Source organism: Vitis vinifera, chromosome 19, assembly GCF_030704535.1.
Source record: "Vitis vinifera cultivar Pinot Noir 40024 chromosome 19, ASM3070453v1".
NCBI classification, from domain to species: Eukaryota; Viridiplantae; Streptophyta; class Magnoliopsida; order Vitales; family Vitaceae; genus Vitis; species Vitis vinifera.
The window spans coordinates 7078479-7102181 of NC_081823.1; the positions used below are offsets into that span (position 1 = coordinate 7078479).

At 35.2% G+C, this 23703-nt stretch overlaps 2 protein-coding genes across 4 annotated transcripts; both read right to left on the bottom strand.

Annotated features, from left to right (window-relative positions):
- Positions 1 to 4974: 4974 nt before the first annotated feature.
- LOC100264134 (condensin complex subunit 2) lies at positions 4975 to 16970 on the bottom strand. Its single transcript, XM_059735629.1, is given in 14 exon segments — positions 4975 to 5473; positions 7346 to 7456; positions 7974 to 8107; positions 9298 to 9328; positions 10339 to 10592; positions 10674 to 10818; positions 10989 to 11114; positions 11117 to 11268; positions 11350 to 11544; positions 11647 to 11728; positions 13017 to 13081; positions 16126 to 16183; positions 16341 to 16442; positions 16549 to 16970. Coding segments are annotated over 14 exon segments (1983 nt in total). The 5' UTR covers positions 16849 to 16970; the 3' UTR covers positions 4975 to 5245.
- A 295-nt stretch (positions 16971 to 17265) lies between these two features.
- On the bottom strand, positions 17266 to 23442 carry LOC100243628 (uncharacterized). 3 transcript variants are annotated; one of them, XM_002278537.5, is made up of 5 exons: positions 23174 to 23442; positions 21505 to 21661; positions 19561 to 19611; positions 18532 to 18624; positions 17266 to 17716 (listed from the first exon to the last, which is right to left on the bottom strand). In XM_002278537.5, exons 1-5 carry the CDS (start codon positions 23317 to 23319, stop codon positions 17663 to 17665), a joined length of 501 nt encoding a protein of 166 aa, XP_002278573.1. In that variant the 5' UTR covers positions 23320 to 23442; the 3' UTR covers positions 17266 to 17662. The 3 variants fall into 3 exon arrangements, with proteins under 3 accessions (XP_002278573.1, XP_059591298.1, XP_010644490.1); XM_010646188.3 differs by lacking the exon at positions 17266 to 17716 and adding an exon at positions 17819 to 17881 and having other exon boundaries at positions 23174 to 23420; XM_059735315.1 differs by having other exon boundaries at positions 17266 to 18624; positions 23174 to 23421.
- Positions 23443 to 23703: the final 261 nt, after the last annotated feature.

The following is a 23703-nucleotide window of genomic DNA, read 5'->3' on the forward strand; positions in this document are numbered from 1 at the left end:
ATATATATATAAAAAAATAACTTTAACTTTCATAAATCATATTTATTTTAAAATATTTTAAATTATATGTACTTTTTCTTAACTCAAATAATTATTTCCTAAAATATTATTTTATTTGATAATATTAAATAAAATTATCCAAAATTAATTTATTATTTTAATTTGACAAAAGTGTTTTATAAATCAATATATTATAAATTTTTTATTATATAATATGAGATACAAATTATTGTAAAAAAAAAAAATCTTTAATAATGATTTTACATTGTGTATTATGTAAATCCACTCATTTAATCTCGTTTTATTTAATAAAATTGAATAAAAATTTTGTTAGTGCACATCAACAATAAAATAAGATTAAAATACATAAAAATTAAATACATTAAAAAACTTAAAAATTAAAAAATAAAATATTTACTATTACTATATTTTTAACTCTTTCTCGATATTATATTTTCTAGCGGAGTGCTTTAATTAAGTAAAAGTTAATATTTTATTTTTATATTTTAAATTTTAAAGTTTTTTTAGTTTTAATTATATTTTTAATTTTTAAAATTTCTTATTTTATTAATTTCGAATCAATTATCAAGTTAAAAAATTGTTAATTTGTATTATTAACATGTAAAATGGTCATTTTAGGAAATAATTATTTGAGTTATAAAAAAGTGCATGTATTTTAAAATATTTTTAAACGGGTGAAGATAAATATGATTTATAAAAGTTTGGATTCTTTTTTTATATTTTTCTCAAATCAGCGAGTTAAAACCCACTTTTCCTAAATTAATGCCCCTTAATTACAATGTTTTCTTTCAAGTGGCATATAGATAAAATAGTAAATGAGAATAAAATATAAATAAAAAATTTATTTGTATAGAAACTAAACAGGTGTTTTGTAAACCAATTTAATGATTTAAAATGACTAAATAATTTAATTTAAGTTATTAAATAAATTAAGTGCTGGTAGATCAGAGGGTTGGTCGCATCCATCAACTTCCCTTGTATTTGAATGTCATGAGTGCTTGGGTGAATACACTAGAAGAGTAAGGTATGCGTATTTTCTAACAACAATTATTTTTAAAAGAGTTAGGAGTGTCTAAGATCCTATAAGTGGTATTAGAGCCGAGGTCACTGGTTCAAACCCCAAGGGTACCGTTGGGAGGGAGATTGTTAGTAGATCGGAGGGTTTGCCGCATCCATCAACTCTCTTTGTATTCGAATACTATGGGCACTTGGGTAAATGCATTGTAAGACTAGGGTATACATATGAAGTCCTACATTAAGCATGTTTAGTCAAATAACTTAATGGCATGACTTAAAATAAAAAACAACTTTAAGTACAAACAATTAATTTATTTTTAAATTCACATCTTTATTTTATTTTTTTTAACCCTCATTTACTCTAGTTACCTTCACAATCTCTTTTACTACTTCACGACCTCAACTATTACCTCGCCTTCTTTCCCATATTTATAATTTATGAGGATAAATATGTTAATTTAATTATTTAAAATAAGTTATAAGTTAATTTTATTAAACAACCTTAATACTTAAAGTAAAAATTAAATAATAAGTTTTAAATATAATTTAACTTAAAATCAACTTAAGTCATTTAAGTGTTAAGTATTAAGTTTCACTAAACACCCCTAAATTTTATTCTCATTAGAATTTTAATTACCCTCTTCTGTGTAGTAGTAATATGATTCACTTTTATTCTTATCTTATTTTTTTTCTTATTCTCGAAAGTAAAACTGCTTAACTCCATGTAAAAAGAGTAAAAATAATGTTATATATAAAAATTGATTTTTCATTCTAACCCCTTGTCAGCCAACAATATCTATCAAACTATTTTAAGAAAAGAAAAACAAAAAATTATTATTATTTCACTTGACGGTTAAAATTTACTCAATTATACACACTAAGAAGATATTTGGTAAATTAATGTAATGACTTAATATAACATACTAGCTTAATTTAATCATTAAATTGATTAAGCATGTTTGACAAAATAACTTAATATTACAATTTAAAGTTATTTTTAATTTTAAGTATTAAAGCAAAATAATTAACGTATTTTTAATCTTAATATTGACAATAATTTAAACACAAATGTTTTATAAATAAATTTATGGTTTAAAAATTAATAAAAATAAATGTGAGTTAAAATTAATGAGGATCAATACTAGTTAAAATTAATAAGAATAAATTTGTTAAATTGATGGTTTGAAATAAATTTTAATTATTTCATCAAATAACTTTAATACTTAAAATAAAAAATAAGTAATTAATTTTAAATTTATACATTGAAAACAATTTAACTTAAAGTCATTGAGTAATAAATATAAAGTTTTAATACACCTTCACCAAATAGGTGTTTGGTAAACCAACTTAATAACTTAAAGTTTAATTTAAGTTATTAAGTAAATTTAGTAAGTTATTAAGTAAATTAAGTATGTTTAGTAAAATAACTTAATGATACGACTTAAAATAAAAAACAACTTTAAGTAATAAGTAAAAACAAATAACTTATTTTTAGGTTCGAATTTTTATTTTACCTTTTTATCCCTATTTGTCCTAATTACCTCCATAATCTCTTTTACTATTCCACAACATTCACAATCATTCAACTTTCTTTATCCTAATTATAATTTATGAGAATAAATACATGAATTTAATATTTTAGAATTAATTTTAAGTTAATTTTATTAAACAACATTAATACTTAAAATAAAAATTAAATAATAACTTTGAAATAGCAACTTAAATATAATTTAATTTAAAATAAACTTAAACTATTAAGTAATAACTATTAAGTTTTATCAAACAACCTGATCCTAAACCTTATTAATAGAACATTCTTAACGAATAATAACAAACAAAACAAATAAACTTCAGCTTATATTTCACTTTAATTATAAGTGTATTATTATGAACATAAAAAATTGTTAATATCACATGGAATAAATAAAATAAAATAAGGACGTCATCTCGTGTAAAATCAAAAACCCTCATGAAAATGCATCTTCTTGAATTTATAAGATCAAATATTATTTTAATAACAAAGTTTGGATATGGCAGCCCCACTTGACAACATTCAAAAACGACTCCTTTTGTACACCGCAAAAGAGGAGCATAGCAAGAAGAGTGGAGACAACAGAACATGCAAGAAGGAGAAGATTTGAATATAATTGGGCCAGGCCAGATAAGGTCGGTGGAGGTGGCATATTCCCAACTTTTTTATTTGGTCCGAAGAAGCCTTGTGATCGTGCTCGATTGTGACCGCTGGTTTTCTAGGATCTCTGTTTGTTTAGGCCCACTTCAGGGACTGGATAAAAACAATTAGAAAAGAATAAAAAGGAGAAAAGCTTAAAAACGAATCTGTGCCGCCAACTCTCAACTTGTGTTAGTGCGCACGTCGTAAGTGGGCCCCATACTTCACTTTTCACGGCCCACTTACTCACGTGGGCTGGACTTTACAAGAGCTGGGAAAGACCCAACACTGCTAACCCTAGACGTCAGAGGGTTGAATGGAAACTACACTGAGCTGGAAAAGGACCAACAGTACGAACCCTGTCTATCCAGAGGGTTGATTGGAACTGTTTCCTGGGTTGGAACAGGTCCAACCACCCCGTTTGAACTATAATGGGCTTTAACTAAATGGCTCATAAGACTGGCCCAGCCCATCTCACCCGCATATTTCAGTGAATAACTTCGAGATTCTTCACTCCAAAAAGTGCATCAACAAAGAGAATACAGCCATGAGTGTTGTATTTGGACTTTTCCAATTGCCCATTTGTGGCCAACAATACAAGATATACCAAAACCCTAGCCATGTTCTCACGTTGGGTTTGTCCAAATTCTGCCCAAAAAGCATTATCCACCTTTTTCTCAGACCTCCCAACTCCCACCTAGTATGAACAGATAACTATAAGTTTGACACTCATACTATTACTAATCCAATCTTAAAATGACCTACAAAACCTGACCCCACATTGGTGATCAAGACAGTTCGATCCAATCCAGTTTTCATATTATTTTGGCTTTCACCGGCTGCAGATTCCTATACACTTTTCTCCTAAGCACATACAATTCGTACTTTACAAGTAATCCTTCACTGGATACATAGAAAAAGCAAGAAATCTTCACCTTGGCACCATGCGCTGCACTTACGAAACACCTTTGGCTAAAACTAGAGATTCCCTTATCCGTTTGACACGACCAATGGGAATTTATAGTGAAAATTCCCTCACGTTATCCACATAATTGGAAGTTCTATTGTGGCAGTACTAGTACCTTTGCTACAAGTCAGCCAAGCCAGTTTGCTGGCAGGATAGTTCCATTCCAATGTGGCCTTATGAGATTACAATGAAAAGCTGAGCCTGAGAGTTGAATCCAAGCCCTTCACCAAAATACTAATGCAGTTCTTGTATCAGAACACGGATTCAGGTATCTGCATAAAATCTATTGTTTTTAAGTTCAGTATGATGATCTAAATCAGAATATATCACATACCATACAGGTAGCTGTCATAGATGTCATTTTCTTGTGGTTGTGGTGATATATTTATAGGATGATACCTAAGCCAAAAGCCACAGTTATCTTCCAAGTTCATCCCACATGTTTGCCTGCCATTCTTTTAACTTTTCTAGCACCAGGTCTATGTCTGAAATAGGAATGCCTTTACCACTGTAACATAGGCTGGGATGAATGCTTCTCCTGTTGAGCAGGCCTTTAAATATGATGATTCTACTTTGCATCCAGACCACTCCACACTTCATTGATCTTTTTACTCAGTAAGACGAATATCTAGCCAGGGTTGATCTGGATTGCAGCTCCCTATGATAAAAGTATGCAATGGTATTATATTTCTTTTTTTGCCTTTACAATCTCAGCATCAACTGTGGAGTTTTTATTTTTTATTTTTTCAGACGAACACTAAAGAAGGTCAAGATTCTCCCTCACATCACACCAACTAAGGGGCAAAAAAATGCATGAGGCTATGACTAAAAAGCACAAACGCAGTAAATACACTGCCCATATATGCTTCAGCGGACACAGTAGCCATTTACATATCATTTAGACATGATTTAGACAGTATTATGAAACAAAATGACCAAAAAGAGGCAATCAAGCTACACTATGCTTACAGTTTGTTGTGCGTTTGAAAGGCCTCCCACATAAGCATGGAATAAGGGAACCATGCCACCTCCCAGAAATGTCTGTGTCTTCAACTTAAACAGCCCCATGACTATGATGATGACAGTATCACATCACCTGTGTTTTGAGATGACAGGGGAAATTGCATGATAAGATCATCCAAATTGGGGCAGCCATGCATGTTCAAACAATGCTCATTGACTAGATGCAAGAGGCAAATGAAACACAAATGTGGAGATATATCCTGTAATTTAGCAGCTGGGCAGTCATCTGGAAAGGTACTCAATATATGCTTCAAAGATATGGCATTGTTGTACACCTTATGACCAGAAGAAATTATCCGCAATTAGAAATATATTTCCATGATACATGAAAAGAATTAAGAGACTCTCAATCACATTTTATTGCCAGAAACAGGTGCTTATTGGGGATATGGCAAAGAGGAAAATATGCAATCTTCAGAATCCTATCAGATGTCATGGAAATTCCCTTATTCATAAGAAACAAAGCGTGGAACATATAAAATGGTATGCATATTTCTCCATGTAATTATGTGGTTAGGAGACTTAGGTTGCAAACCAAATAACAGAACTAGGAAAAAAACACAATGCCTTCATTTATTAAATTCAACAGAAACCTGAAATGCTCTTTAAAGTTCTAGTTTCCTGCTTCATTAACTCCAAACTTACGTAACAAGCAAACTGATAGAGGCGTCTTTACACAATATGGATAGATGTTTTCCAATAGGAACATCCCAAGGACCTATGGCCAAGACAATACACATCTAATGCTGAAACAGGATGGGACAGCAGAAAGCTAAAACACCATCTGTATGCTCCATCTCTCCATAGACTTCATATGCTTGGGTCAACCCAAAACAATTTGTAACATGTTTACTAATTTCTTTTATAAAAAAATAAAAAAAATAAAAAATAGAATAAAATTGATGCTCCATGTGCCTGAAAATTGGTCCAGTCCATTGACTGAATTAAGTCTTCCATGGTTGTGTAAAAAACAACTTATTCTGTTGAAGTGACCTTTGAATGCTTGAATTATTATTTTCAGAATTGTCATGGCTCAACTTTACCACAAGGGTCGAAAATTTTCAGAAGTATATAAACTCTCAGATTGGCAATCTAGGTCCAGGTGAATAAGTACTCCTGTTTCTTTGTTTCTCATTCACAGTCTCAAGATTTGCAGTTCTTCAATACCGCCTTAGTAGTCAACAATGCCTTCTACTAATAGCTAAACTCAATTGCTAGTCAGTTCATTTTAATGTTTCTTAATGGTATGTTTGCGTTCATTACATGAGTGGTAGTTCTGTTACACCAAATAAAATCTATGTTGCATGGTTCAGATGCCAGTGAGGATAGTGTCTGATCTTTCATACATCCAAATTTTAAGATGTGGGGACTTAGCTAAATAGATCTCAATAACAAGTCCAGGTACTTAGATACTGCATAGTAAAATGAAATAAAAATCAATTAGAAATTAAAAAAAAAAAAAAAAAAGCAAAGATATTCTTAATGAAAACTCCTCGATCTTTTTTCTTTGATCCCTGTTTTTTTCTTATGCCTGAATATTCTTTTCAAAGTGCACTTTCCAACAACTCTTTCTTTCTGTAATATAACTACATGCTAGGAAGCTGAAAATTAAAAAATAATATAATAATCAATTAAAAATAAAGAAAGTCAATATCTGACAAGAATTCCAAATTTACACCCCTGTTGTGCTGTGTCAACACAAGTACCCTGGATGAAATTGAAGAGTCTAAGTATCAAAGCATGCAATGAAAATGTAATATTGTATTACTCAAAATTTTGGATTTTGTTGGCTCACATCTGATGGCTTCAAAAAAACTTCCTCAACTGTCCAAAAATCTCAACAAAAAAGTAGAATCAAATTCACTAAATTGATCAAAACAAACAGCTGTTTCCTAGTTAGCAGTACTGATAGGTTAAATACTACTTTTAGGCTCATTGGATTGATGGAAGAATTAAGCAACTCAAACTCCCAGAATGTTTAGATAATTTGATTGTGATGTATTTAACACTCAGTACTAACAAATATAAGAAGGAAGAAAAAAAAAGATGCAAGCTGATACATGATAGAGTTTGGAGAATGGATGATAATGTAAAAATGATATTAAGTCACAAAATGACTATTGAACAAGTTAAAGGAATAGCCTCACCGCCTCAGACATTTGAATGGATTCCTGCATGAGATCCTGAAGTGTTTTCTTCAAAATGTGTACATCAATTTGTTTAGAAGTTTTATCATACTGAACTTCAATTTTTTTGACCTGAAATATTAAGACTAAGAAGATAACTAGTAAAACTCGATATATTCCACGCACAACTACAAAACCTCCCTAACCATTAATGTCCAGTTCATAGTAGAAGTTAGAAAAAAAGATGCATGAGGATATTTATCATATATATGCATGTATGTGTATATATTTCAATTTCTGGGAAATGAGGAGATTTCCTTATGGACAAGAACAACTTTGCACTTCCCCTTAAAAATATCAAAGGACTGAGAGTGAGTGAGTGAGTGAGAGAGAGAGAGAGAGAGAGAGAGCAATAAGACATTTATCGTATATATTTCAAGTTCTGGAAAATGAGGAGCTTTCCTTATGGACAAGAACACTTTAAGGTTCCCTTCAAAAAGATCATAGGACACAACACACACACAAACAGGGAGACACAGAGATTGCTAGATTGCACCATCCACCAAGTTTAGAGGCAAATCACTACACTATTAAGATGGCAGCTACAGACCTAAACCTATTGAAAAAAGTAGACAAACCACAAGCAAACCTGACGAGGCTGAGACACCAGAATGTCCAAGTTTTCCACATCACTATCAGCATATCCATCATCATACTGGCAATTAAACACACTTCCATTATCCCATGATGGCAACCGATCATCATCATTGTGTTCTTGAGCATCTGAAAAAACAAATTGAACAAAATAACCATCAACACATAACCAATGAATCCTCCCAGGATATTTTTCAAGGCACTTCCCAAGTATCACAAGAAGATAAATTTATTTCATAAACAAAATGGAAAATTCCTTAAACAGTAGCTATTACTCTGCTTAAATTCAAACAAACAACAAGAAGACCATGTTACACCTACATGGAGTACATAAACAACTGAGGAAGAGATTATTTTTTTTGTTATAGATAATATTTTCCCTTTCATGTTACATGGAATATAACGTGGAGCCTCCCCATCCCCACCCCTAATGCTTGCTACTTCAGCCAGGCCTTCAATGGTGGGAAAGGGCATAAAGTTCAAAACAACTACTAATGATGCACAAAACAAAAAGCCACCTTACGGTCAGTACTAGAGTTTCCCAAGCACCTGTACAGCACTTTGCAAAGAGCATGGCTTGATGGTTTTCAGTACTAACTTGAGATTGAGAAGAACAAAAACTCATGAAATATAGAGATCAACTTCTAAAATTAAAATTTTTACAATGTTCTGAACATTTCAACTTTGCACGCTTACAGTATTTCTAGGAACCTCAAATTTCCACAGATATGATTTCAATTGTGACTAGGATAAAGACTTATGTCAAAACCATGGAAAGATATGCAAAACTCCTAGTAGATACACCTATTTTTAAGTCAACTGAGATAATTGGGTGCAGAGCCCACATATGAAGTTTAGCCTTTCAAGCTAGGTAAATGCATGTCATGTTATAAATGTGATTATTGGTGATGCTGCAACTTTCTTATTTCTTAATGCATAACTCTTGGCTTAAAAAACCAAATTCAGAGTTTCTTGAAGTAGACTTTCTTTTTTACCAACTAATCATAATATAATCATGGAAAAAAAAAACAAATTCCAATTTTTTAATCATGAAACTTTGTGACCTTGTTAGTTTAGTTATTTATTTACTTTTCCTTTTGTTTTTGCGATTTGTTTATATGAATAGCACACAAAGATGCTAGTATCATCTCAACTAGTAAAAGAATGGGAATGATATAAATAAGCATAGCAACCCAAAAGACGAAGGAGCACCAAGGTTAAACTGAATTGCCTTAGCCTTGGAAATTAGTCTATGCTATTGCTTCCTAATAAGAAATAAAAACAAAATAAAAAGGGAAGCATCAAGAGAAAGTCCATACCCGGAAGTTGTCTTCTTCTCTTCCCAAGGCACTACAATCAACATGCATTTCATCACCAACCATAATAAAAATTTCAACAGTTCATGTACAAAATGAAATGACCAGAATAGAGCTGTAACTCAAGCATGAACCACTTGAAGCCCAATCATTCAGTCAAAAGTATGCCCACTGTGCCAGAACTTGTTTGGAATCTTTTAACTAGTGTGTGCTTAGGCTTTGATTTCAAAGCCCAAAAAGTTCGATGTCAACTCAGGAAGACAAATATATACACTACTCTATATTATATATTTATATGCATGTGTGTGTGTGCATACTACTCTATATTACATATTAATATGCTATGTTATGTCATAATATCAATATTTATATTATACATTAGAAATATTATTGCACATAAAGTTATGTACCTATATATTTATATTTAGTTTTATGGAGTCAACATCATACTATTTCATATTGGACAATTGAACCATTAAGTGTTGTCCAGCCTAAACACAGTCCATCAAATGTTTTCTTATGCTGAGTTAGGCAGTCCATCAAACATAACATGACAGCTCTGTGTCATGGACTGTTTGTTTGGTGTCCGTGACCATAGCGATGGTGCTGATCAAGACTAGTATGTTGATTAGTTTGAGCTGAATGTAATGGGAATTGCTTTAGGGAAAGGGCATGTATGTGATGTTGGATGTTTCTTCAGAGTTCAAGCAGACCGACCAGGTTAAGTCTAGGGAGCTTGTCACTAGTTGGGGACTTGACGATGAAGAGGAGCTAGGCCATCTCCTACACAAACTGGTTGGGAGCTGGAGCTGTTCCCCTGATGAGTCCATGGCAGAACGAAACCAGTCAGTATAGTGACATTGAAATGCATGGCATGCAGGCCGAGCCCCTTTGATCCTTGCCCATGGGGTTGCCGCATAGGTTGTGCCGCTGCGTTGGAACTCTAGGCCCATGACATCTGGCTCTGATATCAACCAATTTAATTGTTCTAATGCTAGCAATTTATACGATTATTTTATACTTTCATGAGTGAGCTTATATTACCATAACTTTAGGAAGAAGAAACAGCTTCACAAGATCCTCAGGTTGATAATGGCAATCTTCAGGAAGTGTGTTACGACAAGGTTCTCTACTTGCAGGTAGCAGCAGCAATTTTGGATTTTTGAGAGGGACAAAGACATCAGGCGCTTCTTTGACCAAATATTTTGTGAAACTAATATCTAATTCTGTAATTTTTTTGTTCTTTGGTCTCTTCTTTGTGAAAGATGACTCACTTTCAGTAGGAACATCCTCTGAACCTACAAAATAGATATCAGACTAGATAGCCAAACTGATGGATCCTCACAACAGAAGTAATATAATTTCATCCTAATACCAACCCTTGCACTTCTGAAACTTCCAATGATCTGTACCTGCCCAGACATTTTTCTTTGAGGTAAATCCCAACCCTTGAAACAAAAATGTAGCAACATTCTCAAGCCTGTCATCTACATCAGGTTCATAAGATGTATAGGAATCATTCCCCTACAGGAATAAAACAAAATTATTATAGTCCTTTACTTTCTTCTCTCTGTTTAAGTAGGGCATTGGGGAGAAAAACTGGGAGTGGAGTGAACTAACAGAAGGACATGTTATTATAAAGAATCGAAAGAACACAACCAGAACAGCTCCAGCATTTAGCATGTGCCAAATACCTCATAATGACTATGAATGGTTGGATCTCCAAAAGTGAAGCCATCATCAGTTACAGCTGTCCCATTGTCATGATTAAAGGTCCATGCCTCATAGCTACCAAACAGATTGCCATTGAACTCAACATATCAACTGATCCTGTACTTCCTTCTGATTTCTGACCTTCATTAAATGTATGAGATGGCTGTTGATTTTCTTCATTGAACAGACACATGATATCCCTAAGAGTGGGGGAAATTTCATTTTTTTCAAGCATGTTCATCACCATCTGCTCAATATATTCTGTGATAAAGAAAAGAAAAGAAAATGGCTTCAAAAAAAAGAGAGAAATCAAGTTGCCCATGATAGCAATATCACATATACCTTTGGCAAAAGATATAGCAACCATATCTGAACTATTATTTTCACTTGAACATAATATGCACTTTCCTGGTACTTCCAAAGAATCAAAAAGCACCCGACATCCTCCATATACAGCAAGATTATTCAGTAGGAGACCCTTCACTCCATCAAACTGGGCTGATGTCTGATGATAAAGAGGATCCACTGTAAAAGCAACTGGACAGTCACAAGAAAAAAAAATTAGAAATACCAAAAGAAAAATAATCCATATTTGCCTGACTCACTTCTTAAAAGGGTTATTGTAGCACATGAAATTACCGTCAAACCTCTTTACATTAAGAGCTTCAAATGATGATACCAATGTGGACAAAGGTGATATCTGCAAAAAAAAAAAAAAATACTTCCACGAGTTTGCAGTTTAATGCATTAAGGGATTCAATAAGCCAGAGACCTAACAACCTTCCTATCTGGCTCTTTTTTAGAATGACCCTCATCATCTCTGTTGTTGTTGTCACCCTCCACCAATGTTTCCGGTACCAAATCAGAACATCAGGGAAATGAACAATGTAGTGAACTATGATTCTCATGGCAACAAGACGGTGTAAATGGTGAAGCATGGTCCTCATAGCCCAATGAAATGAAATTTATAATCTTTAGTAATTGACAATAGAACTTGAGCTTCACCATCATGTCCATCCCTTGCCTCAGCTTTGAACTAGATTTTCCAAAGAGACCCTAAATGTTGTTTATTAATTTATCCATAAACAATTGATAGATTATGCCATATTTTTAGTACAATTACACTCATCAAACTTAATTTACTTAGGTTATAATTGGTTACTGAAAAGACTAAGGAAAAAATTTGTTAAGGAAAATGATTTTCTCATGTTTAGTTGTAATATGGAAAACACTAAAGAAAATCTAATTTAATTAAAATTACTTAGAAACTTATGCATTTTCAAATTATTTAATCTTTATATCAAAAAGTTAAAATAAGTGAAAAATGAATTTGAAGTAGTGCATATAAATGGAAAACATCAAAGAAAATCAAATGTAATTAAAATTACTTAGAAACTTATGCATTTTCAAATTATTTAATCTTTATATCGAAAAGCTAAAATATGTGAAAATTGAATTTGAAATAGCATATAAAAATAATTTCTTGACTTAAATCTATTCTTTATTTTCTTTCACTTTTTCTTTCCTCTCTATTTTCTTTCCCTCATAGTTTCCCTCAAATTTTCCACGAACCAAATGTAGCATTTATGTTTTGAGGAACATCACTTGTTCCCATTACGTGGAATAACTGAAATGAACTACACTACACTTTCCATACCTAATGAGTGAACTCTTTCACAAAAATCAAAATTTGAAAGTAGACTTAAAGTTTTATCAAATCTACCACAATAGACAGAAATGCTTTTCAAAAATGAAAATATGGAATCAATCAAATTAACTTTACTCTTGAAAGTAACATCTTAAATGCTAAATTAGAATATGTCACCACAATAGAAAACAAGTCAGATCCTCCCAGGGAAAAAAATCATAATTAAATAACCAATCATGAAAAATTTACACCAAAAAGGTTAGTCATTAACAACCTTTTGTGAAGCCATGAAAGAAACCTATGTTTTCATGCAAGAAGACATATAACCATTAGAATTAAATCACTATCTAAAAATTAAAACCCCACCTTGTTCATTTACTAGACTAGCACTATTGATCCCACCAAGGATCTTGTATGTCTCTGAATTATCATAGGATGCTTCAAATGAGCCTCCTCATGGGTTTATATAGAGCCCAGGAAGCTTCTAGAGACTCCTGGAGCTATCTACACTAAGCCATTGGAGGGAAGAGTGTGGAAGGTTCTAGAGATGCCTAGAGATGTCCACACATCTCTACACTATGGTAGAAAGCATGAGAGGAGTCCTCTAGAGAATTCTAGAGATCTCTTGTACATAGGGTTGTACATAGAATTGTGTAGGGTATTCTAGAATCTTCTTGATTTGTAAGGAACCCTCCAAGGTTCCAAAGGGTTCCATTGGTGCCTATAAATAGGTGAGGGTCTCATTTGGCCAAGGCACCACCCAAATCACTTCCTAACCAAGCAAGTGAGCTTCTAAGCATTGTATAGTTTCCTTTGAAAGCAATAAAGCTTCCATTCTTCAAGAGCGGCCTACTACGCCTTCTAAAGCTTTCGAGTTGTGAGCATCTTAGCCTAACAAGCTAAGCATTAAGAGTAAGGTTGACTTAACAAGATCAAGGGTCTTGGCTTGTCTAAGTGTCGCACGAGCTTAGCAAAAGACTAAGTCCGTGACAAGTGATATCAAAGCGTGGCTATGAAGTGGGCATAGTAAATGAAGCATGTCGGGCTCTAACGTGGAGGAGACTAGTGAGCAAACACGTGGGAGGGAGACTAAGCCTACTGAACGAGGCAGGGGCAAGAAGGATAAATCTCGTGATGTCGTTGCCAACATGGAAGCAAGGTTAGTCAAGGTGGAGCTAGCCATGGCGGACACTCGGGAGGGGTTAGACTTGATCGAGCAAGGCATGGAAAAGGGCTTAGAGGATCTAAGGGAGCAAATCCAAGACCTTTGTGAGAGGGTGCTAGTCTCACAGGTTCAACCAGTGTCACACAAGGAGTTTGTGTCCTTTCAAGGAAAGGTCTTAAGCATGCTTGCTAGCATGGAATCAAGGATAGAGGTTTTGGCCACTCGAATGGAGTCCCGAGACCACGAGGTTAAGCAAGAGTTGGCCATCTACAAGGCTGCTGTGTCGACATGGGTCATGGCCACACAGGAGGCATCTAGGGTGGAGGTGCCGAAGCCACATGGGTTTAGTGGCAAGCGGGATGCCAAGGAGTTGGATAACTTCTTATGGCATATGGAGCAATACTTCGAGGCTATCGCATTGACTGATGAGGCAACTAAGGTAAGAACTGCAACCCTCTACCTTACTGACACAGTTACTCTATGGTAGTATCGGAGGTTTGTCGATATGAAGAAAGGCATTTGCACTATAGAGACGTGAAAGGACTTCAAGAAGGAGATCAAGAAGCAGTTCTACCCCGAGGACGTGGCTTACCTGGCTAGGAAAAACATGAGGCGTCTCAAGCACACAGGCTCGATATGCGACTATGTCAAGGAATTCTCTTCACTCATGCTTGAGATTCCTAACATGACTGAGGAGGAGTTGCTATTCAACTTCATGGATAACCTGCAAGGGTGGAACGAGCAGGAATTAAGGTGCCGAGACATTTAAGACTTAGCCATTGCTATGGCAGTAGTAGAGTCTTTAACGGATTACAAGAGGGAAGACTCATCCAAGGTTGAGTCTTTGGAAAATAGCCACGCCACGAGTGGGGGAGACGAGGTCTCAAGGGACCACAATGCTCCTAAAATGGGATCAGGCAAGACGCCTAACGTCCGAGAAGGAAGGAGTTTACGCCTAAAATCAAATGTTTCCTATGTGACGGTCCACATTAGGCACGGGATTGTCCAAAGAGGAAGGCGCTCAATGCCATGATCGAGGAGAGGGAACAGGAGGACGAAGCACATATGGGCTCGATGCAGCTACTAGGTGCCCTCTAATTCAACCCAAAGCCTAGTACGCCTAAGACCTCCTTACTATCAGGGGTGCAAGTAAAGGAGGCAAAAGGGGAGCGAGCTGAGGTAACCCACACATACATCAACAAGGTCACCAAGGGAAAGGTGAACTTGATGGGTAAGAGGAAGCAGCACTCCAAGCATCGAAAGTGCAGGGATCTGCATCCATCCGAGGCCTCACGAGAAAAGGAGGTGAAAAATATCCTGGCTGAACGGGTCACCAAGAGACAAAGGGTTCCTCCTGTGATAGAGTATCTAGTCCGATGGAAAGGACTACCTAGGAGGCAGGAAAGCTGGGAACATGCAGATGCCTTGAGAAGGTTCTGGAAACACATCGAGAGGTTTCAGAAAGAGGCAACAACGAGGACATCGACTGCATAGGTGGGTGAGAGTGTCACAGGATACTTCAAATGAGCCTCCTCATGGGTTTATATAGAGACCAGGAAGCTTTTGGAGACTCTTGGAGCCATCTACACTAAGCCATTGGAGGGAAGAGTGAGGAAGGTTCTAGAGATGCCTAGAGATGTTCACACATCTCTACACTATGGTGGAAGACATGAGAGGAGTCCAAGGCTTTCTAGAGAATTCTAGAGATCTCTTGTACATAGGGTTGTACATAAAATTGTGTAGGGTATTCTAGAATCTTCTTGATTTGTAAGGAACCCTCCAAGGTTCCAGAGAGTTCCATTGGTGCCTATAAATAAGTGAGGGTCTCATTTGGCCAAGACACCACTCAAATCACTTCCTAACCAAGCAAGTGAGCTTCTAAGCATTGTATAACTTCCTTTGAAAGTAATAAAGCTTCCATTCTTTAAGAGTGGCTTATTATGCCTTCTAAAGCTTCCAAGCAAGATCAAGGGTCTTGGCTTGTGCCGCACGAGCTTAGGAAAAGACTAAGGTGGTGTTTGTTTTTTTACTTAATTCTAAATAGAACCTTAATACTTAATAGTGTTAAATATTAGGTTGTTTGTTTTTGTAGTATTTTATTTTTATTAAGTATTAAAAAGTAAAGAAAAACCAATATGTTATTTTTTCTATTTAGAAAAAGCTACATATTTTGGCTTTTTCTATTTAGTAAAAAGTTTATAATAAATCATGAAAAAGTAGAAAAACAAACAACCTAAATTTTGAAAACAAATTACTTTCAGCAAAAAGTCAAAAAAACAAACACCACCTAAGTCCGTGACAGAAAGCACTGAATCCACCCTCAAGGAGTAAATCTTTACCCCAGCTTCCAATGTGCAACTTGCCTGTAAACAAAAACAAATTAATCAACCAATTAATTAACACTCAAGTAGAATTCCAGCAAATATTTTATATACCCCAATTGTTAAAAGATGTGCCTATCGGCAATGGATCTTGTTTGTGCCTAACCAAAGCATGGGATTCTCACTGAGTGCTTAGAACCTTTTGAAAATTAGTCTCTGTATCTTCCTCTGCATCAACCCTTATAATCTCGCTGAGATGGTCTATGAGTTTTAGACCCCAAGTGTTCTTCTGATTTATTATCTACATCGTGACCAAGAAAAAAAAAAAAAAAACACACACACACATTGTTAAAGAGATTTCAGTCAAAATACGATCACAATGAAACAAAAGTTAACACATTATTGACATTTTCTCTTGCAAGCTTTATGCAATTCTGGAACAACTCGATGATCTGTTCTTTTTCGAGAAAAGGATCGGGAGGGTCAGAAGGCTGAGTAGCAGCGGCGTTTCTGCGGCGGATAGCGGCGGCTCGCGCAGCACGTGCCTGGACGCGTTCGAGTTGGTCGTGGTTAGATTCCAAGAAAAAAGAAGCGGTGGGAATTGGAGGCGGTCATCGCCGTCGAGGGGTTAGGATCAGGGTTACGGTTTGGTAATTCCGGTATGGGCGCGAGAGAGAGAAGCAGTTCGTTTTGGGCGTACAGTTCATTGTGCGCGAGAAGCATGAAACAACATCTTAGTCTTGACTCTTGGGTGTTAAAAACCACGTCGTTTTAATGACTATTTCCCTCGCTTTATTTGAATTGGAGAGTTCAGGAGAATGGTGACGACCTGGCGCAATTGCAATATACAAATTTACAATCCTATAATAGTAATTAAAAATTAAAAATTAAAAATTAAAAATTAAAAATAAATTTGAAATTAACAAGTTATTTTTACACATTATTTAATCTTATTTCACTTATTTTATCACAATACAAAAAATTAAATAATTTAAAAATACAAGTGTTTATTTGGATATAGATGTGCAAATATTTTCCCATTGAATTTGACTGAAGTAGCAGTTAAAAAAGCTTCGGAAATTTGCAGGTTCCTCTAAAATCCATTTGTTACTGAATGAATGGAATTGTTCTGGAATTTTATGTCTCCTCATAGTTAATAAATCTTAATTACAAATTAAACTTACGATCATCCACGACATCACAAATACAAACGAGTACGAAGAAGGGGGTAATCTCTGTTGTGCTCTACAGTTTAGAATGCTGGATGCAGCTGACACTAAGGAAAAATATAAGCTATTTCTAAAACCTTGAAGACTAATTACACATGATTTGAACAGCGGCTTCCCGAACCCCAGACAGCAGGACAAGCTAAATACTTAACTAGAACCTCACGGGGCAGAAAGTGTTCCTTCTGTTTCACTGTCTCCTCTTCACAGGATGATGATTCGTAATGCAGCAGCTGATCAAATCAAGAGCCTGTTAACTTTGCACCGAAAAAAGGCCAAACAAATGTCGCAACTGTTAACTTTTCATGAGGTATGCTACTACACAACCCAGCACACTGCCAGCAACAACCTGCACAACATCCATTGGAACCGTTACAGACTATTGTTGAGGATCAATTCACCGCTCAAAACAGATTATGGGGAGCACAAAACAAAGTTTCAGCATTGTAACCTTTCATTTCCATTTTTCTGGAAGTTATTTTGTGTCTGCACATTGGGGGGTGTACGGGATCAACTTCAAGGATAAATTGTCAAATTAGCTTTAATACTAGAGTTATAAAAGGACCTTGAACAAGTTTTTATGGTTTGAACAAAAAAGAGGAGCAATTTTACTCTGCATAGTAAGAGCAGGTATCATGATGTTGTAATATTACTTTTCTTTGTGTTGCATTAGGATGATTTCCGTGCAGACCATTGAAGATTAATCCATTGTCCCTAAAAAGACAAACTCTTCATAAACTAATAGCAGCTAAGATATGTGTCAACAGCCAGTTGAAGTGAATGGTGAATAGAACAGATTCCTTGCTTCTTTTGGCTTCCATCATGAATTGTGGGTTTTCTGTCTAGCTAATCAAATATTGTTTCATTTCCATTCTCAGGAAATAGAACACTTTGTAGCAAGAATATAATTTTTTTACCGGATGAAGTCATAATAAGAATTACTATATTAAGAAAATGTAATGACCACTCTCCTTGAAAAATGATCAACTTTAACAAAGAATGCACATGTCTACAAGGAGGAATAAAATGATATGCTGACATATTTCCTAAGAGTCCATTCCCACAAGAATGGTAAGCGGGCAAAGAAAATACAATCAGTTACTAACAAGATAAAGGATTACTGAATGTATGAATATACGCAAAATACATATGAACAAACCAAACCTGAAGTGGAGTATGACCAAGTGAATCTCGTAGCGGTCTAACATTAGAGACAGGGTGGTCGGGAGGTAGTTCACACACAATTTGATTCAACAACTGCAATCAACATCAAACACAAGTATATCATCAAAGAAGAGATAACAAAAACAAACCTGGTTAGATACACAAACAATCTCATTTTAGAATCCACAGACCACCACGGGATTCAGGAAACATTGACTGGACATGTTTTAACCCCAGAATTGCAAAACAGACAAAGGAAAAGGGTAATTTAGTTCCTTCAAGGACATATGATAAAGAAAAAGATAACAATGGTGTAAACCACACAAAACTGCTATATTAATCCAACAATAACCATGATGGATATTTGAAATCTTTGAAGCCAATTCACACTTCAACACTTTCAGTGATGATAAAATTTTATGACACAATACAGCAAGGAAGTATGCTAAGATATTCCATATGTTCAAATCATCTTCAACCTAGCCTTCAATATTGGAGCTCCAAGCAATCATCATAACTCAAATGAAGACAATTCTATGTTTATTTCTCAGGACAATCAAAGAACATAAGTTCATGTCATAAAGCTGCAGGCACTAGTTTATTACCCTATTAAGAAACCGGACACAATTTACTAGAACACACAAGCAACTAGAATTGCAGGAAACTGTCAATTCTTGTTTAGTTCTTCTCTGCAGGATAAACAATGCATGAATAACGAGCAAGAGAAATCAAATTCAATTACAAATATGACAAAATATAATTTTTAGAAAATAAATATGCACCAACAGTACAGCAGAAGAAGAGATGGCCTATAATTAAACATAAAACATGGCCATAGATACTAGAAAGTAATGGAGAAACACGATTCAATTGTTAGAATATGCAGAGATGAGATGAGCTGAGCTGAGTATTACTCTAAACCAAATGAAGTATTTCCAAAGGGTCATAGCAAAATCTTTAGAAAAACCCACTTTATCTGAACAAACTTTCTCTAATCCTCAATATATCTATATTTACCAGAATTCTTACCTCAGCTTGTCGACCAGCATGAAGTCTCACACCGGAAGCATCATACATAACCTGTAAAGGAGCAAAATTAATACTCCAAGCAGCCTAACTCCAAATTAATAATGAACAGTTGATTATAGTTCTGATAAGTGAAAATAACAGGGAAAAGTATTAAAAGAGATAAAATAACTACCAGCAGTTCCATAAACCAGACAAACATAGGTCAGAACAGTATGATTCAGGAAGGGTACATAATCATAGGGGCCATGACACATACGATGAGCATGCGCATACTATATCCAGATTTCTACTATATCTTACCTCATCCCCTTGCTCTCTATGAGAATTCTAGGATCTGTTAAGGTAACTGTTTTTGAAAAGATTTTTCTGTTCTTAAAAATAAAAAACAATTTTCTAACTTAAAAAACACATTTGGCATAATTTGGACAGAAAACAGTTTCTTCAGAATTTGTTCTGAAAACAGGTCGTTTTTTGGAACAATTTCAAGGTGTCCTCGGTTGTTTTTTGTAGAGTGTTCTAAGCAACAATTAAAAAAAATGGAGAATACTTTGAAAACTTTTGCATCATATATAAGTGTACAACTTCATGCAGGATAAACCAAGAAAACTGTTTTACATATTTTAGTTCCCAACAAAATTTTATTCCTGAAAAACAACTGAGAACATTTTTTAAGAACTGCTCTCAAAAAAAAAAAAATGAGAATTGTCTCCAAAAACATTACCAAATAGGCCTCTAATCTTTGGGTTTACTCTCTCTAAGATATTCATCGTAGTAGAATTCGTCCTTCTATAAAAGCATTTACCCCTTTACCCCTAATGCAGGATTCATGGTAATATTTGTACTAAGAATTCTCTTAACATAATAGAAAATGTACACTTAATGCAGGATAAACCAAGAAAACTGTTTTTCATACTTTAGTTCCCAACAAAATTTTATTCCTGAAAAACAACTGAGAACATCTTTTAAAAACTGTTCTCAAAAAAAAAAAAAAAAATGAGAATTGTCTCCAAAAACATTACCAAATAGGCCTCTAATCTTTGGGTTTACTCTCTCTAAGATATTCATAGTAGTAGAATTCGTCCTTCTATAAAAGCATTTACCCCTTGACCCCTAATGCAGGATTCATGGTAATATTTGTACTAAGAATTCTCTTAACATAATAGAAAATATAATGATACTAGAAATTTTAAAAATTTACACTTGGTAACACTAAAATCATTGTCATAAACACAGTTCATAAAACATTAACCATACCTTGCTTTATAGGTAATGCCAAAGTGTCACTCCAAGACAGGCTATTTCATATTACAAATTTGCATATCTTGCTTTATAGGTAATGCCAAAGTGTCACTTCAAGACAGACTATTTCATAATACCAATTTGCCTATACTTTATCTTTATTGATACTTGATTAATAAGCCATGCCTGATACTCATGATAATTGATCAGCACTGATTAAGGACATATTTAAGACAAAACTACATAGGGCTTGTGGATGCTTTTCATCAATTATTCTCTTCAAAATGGGCTTTTGGTTTCAAAATGGACAGCCTAACCAGCAAATTCAGACCACTTGCTCCAAGTGGCAGCTGATTGAGGTCTTAACAAGAGCGATGATTGACCACTGAATTTTTAGGAGTGCAATTATGACAGCAAATAACTGATGTCACAAAAAAACAAAACCTTCTTATGAACAAGTAGAACCAGTGTCCATAGTTATGGTCCTAGGTCAATTATAATGCCTGATTACCTAAACACCAAAACAAGCAGGAAAAAAAATCATAATTGAGAAATCTATTAAACTCAATACAAAGCCAACAAAGGGAAACTGCAAGATTAATTTGTTATGATCCTGCTTGCACTTCAGATATCTGGACAAAGGTTGAACATAGGCAAGCATGCCAATACAAAAGAATGAATAAGACCTGGTTAAAAAGTACATACAACACACGCCAAAACCACTGCAATGGCAAATGCTGATCCTCCAGTTCCTTCTTGAAAACCAATAGCAACTGCAAGGGCTGTCACAGTTGCTGAATGTGATGAAGGCATTCCACCCGACCCAAGCATCCTTCTAGAATCCCATCTCTTCTCCTTATACCTGCACGTCTAGGAGGATATTCAAAGACTAAGCAAGAAATTACAAAGAAGAAAAAGGAGAACTACAAGCAACCAATCGATATTAGCTGCATATAAAAGTTATAGCAAGGAACAATATGAAAATATCAACAAAGATGAAACAAAGTTTCTTCCTCGGTTAAACATTGCTTTTACTCTAACCATATAAACATGAGGTGAAGCCTTCAAGATAAAGGAAAAGAAACAATATTTAGCCTGTCAACCTTTATTAGCAATTCTCAAACATTAGCTATTGCAATGGAATATGTTCTGACATGAAGGGTATTCTGTACAAGTATGGTGAGATGGCAAGAGCATATTGGCTCAAGGGGAGAATGAAGCATCTTGGTAGGAAAGAGGACCAAGGAAGGGGCAATGCTTGGTGTTTTCAGGCTCATTTCGACCCATTTACAGAGATTGAAACCATGTTTTGTTAGCTAACCCAAAAGGCCTAGCTAAATATAGCAAACTTAGCACATAGAACACAACTGTCACCACATGAAAGGCCACTCACTTACACCTAAGAAGTCTGAGCAGATGGCACTACCACTTGATTATGTCCAAAAATAACTACTATACTCACATCTCACTTGGATCTCCCACTCAACACTCATCAAAATCTAGCTTAAAGTCTCCAGGAGGAAAATGTTTTCACGAGCTAATTGGCACTGCACTCCTAATGAGAGTTGCTAGCTCATTCCCAGTCAGCATTGTTGAGAAAGAAAAATGCTGATGCACAGCCGACAGACCCGCTAGCAAGTGATGTAATGTTTAAATAAGGATTATTGCCTTCTCAACAACAAACCAGCAAGTTTGGCCAGCTTGAATAACATTATTGGTTGAGAAATAGCCTCAACCTAAATGCATCTCTAACTTCCCTTTAACATACATGTTTTCGGCACCTTTTTCATTTTTATAGATATATAAAGCCAAGATCCCTAATTCAGAATTCAATGCAATAGCCCAATAGCCGGCATACCCAACTACATTGCTGGTTAAACTACCTAACTGTGTTCAAATATGCAATACATGTTATGCATTTTTTAGACTTATGTTGCATGTAATCCATAAATCTCGGCTTAGATATTTTGACAAAGAAAGTGCCTGTTGCCGCTTTTGTAAGTAAGCAAGCTTGCTTTTTATCTCCTCTTTCCATAATAGGTACTCAACAATTAAATCTATAGGAAGGCATATTAAGCCATGAAAACGATTTTCACTCAAACCCTAGAATGCTCTGGCAAAATCCAAATGGCCAATTGAAATCAACCTAAACCAAAAGAAAAGTAGAAACATAAACCCTTGGTTTGGTTTTTGGGACAAAAATATTGGTTCATTTTCCTGTCCCACCTTTTCTCAGCAACCAAACAGAACAAAATTGGGGAAAAAACAAAACAAAACAAAAACCCTAAATTCGGAGCTCCTTCTATTACAGAAAATTTCAACCAAACTACCACGATATATAGAGAAAAAACAGAGAGAAATAGAGAAAGAGTACCAAGTGGTGAAGAGCTTGAGAAATTGAGCGAGAGCGAAGGAAAGGAAGGCAGAGAGGAGAGGGAGGTTGTTGGGGATGATTGACGACCCAGATGATGTCGATCCAGCGATGGATGAAGCATCAGCGGCTGTGATCACTTCATCCATTGAAGCAAATCTGAGAAAGGAGGGGGACGTTTCAGGTCAAGAGGACGACCCCAATGGTTGAGAAATTTGGAAAATATTAGCCCGATGATTGGTAGGGGAAAACATTTTCGGAATTCCTTAATTATTGTATCCACGTCACTGCTTCGTCAACTAGATGTAGTGGGGCCCGGAACGTCTGGCGTGGAGGCCCCACAAACAACAACTTGCCCTGCCACGCTGTCAGCAAACCTCCTGTTGGTGACTTGATTCATGGGCCTAAAGGCAAGGACAGACCAGGTCCATCAGATATATGGATTTGGGCCGTTTTAAAGTGGTCGGGCTAGCTCAAAGGTCTGTGCGTTTGGCTCATATGGACCTAAGACCAGAGAAGCCCTCTATGACCTA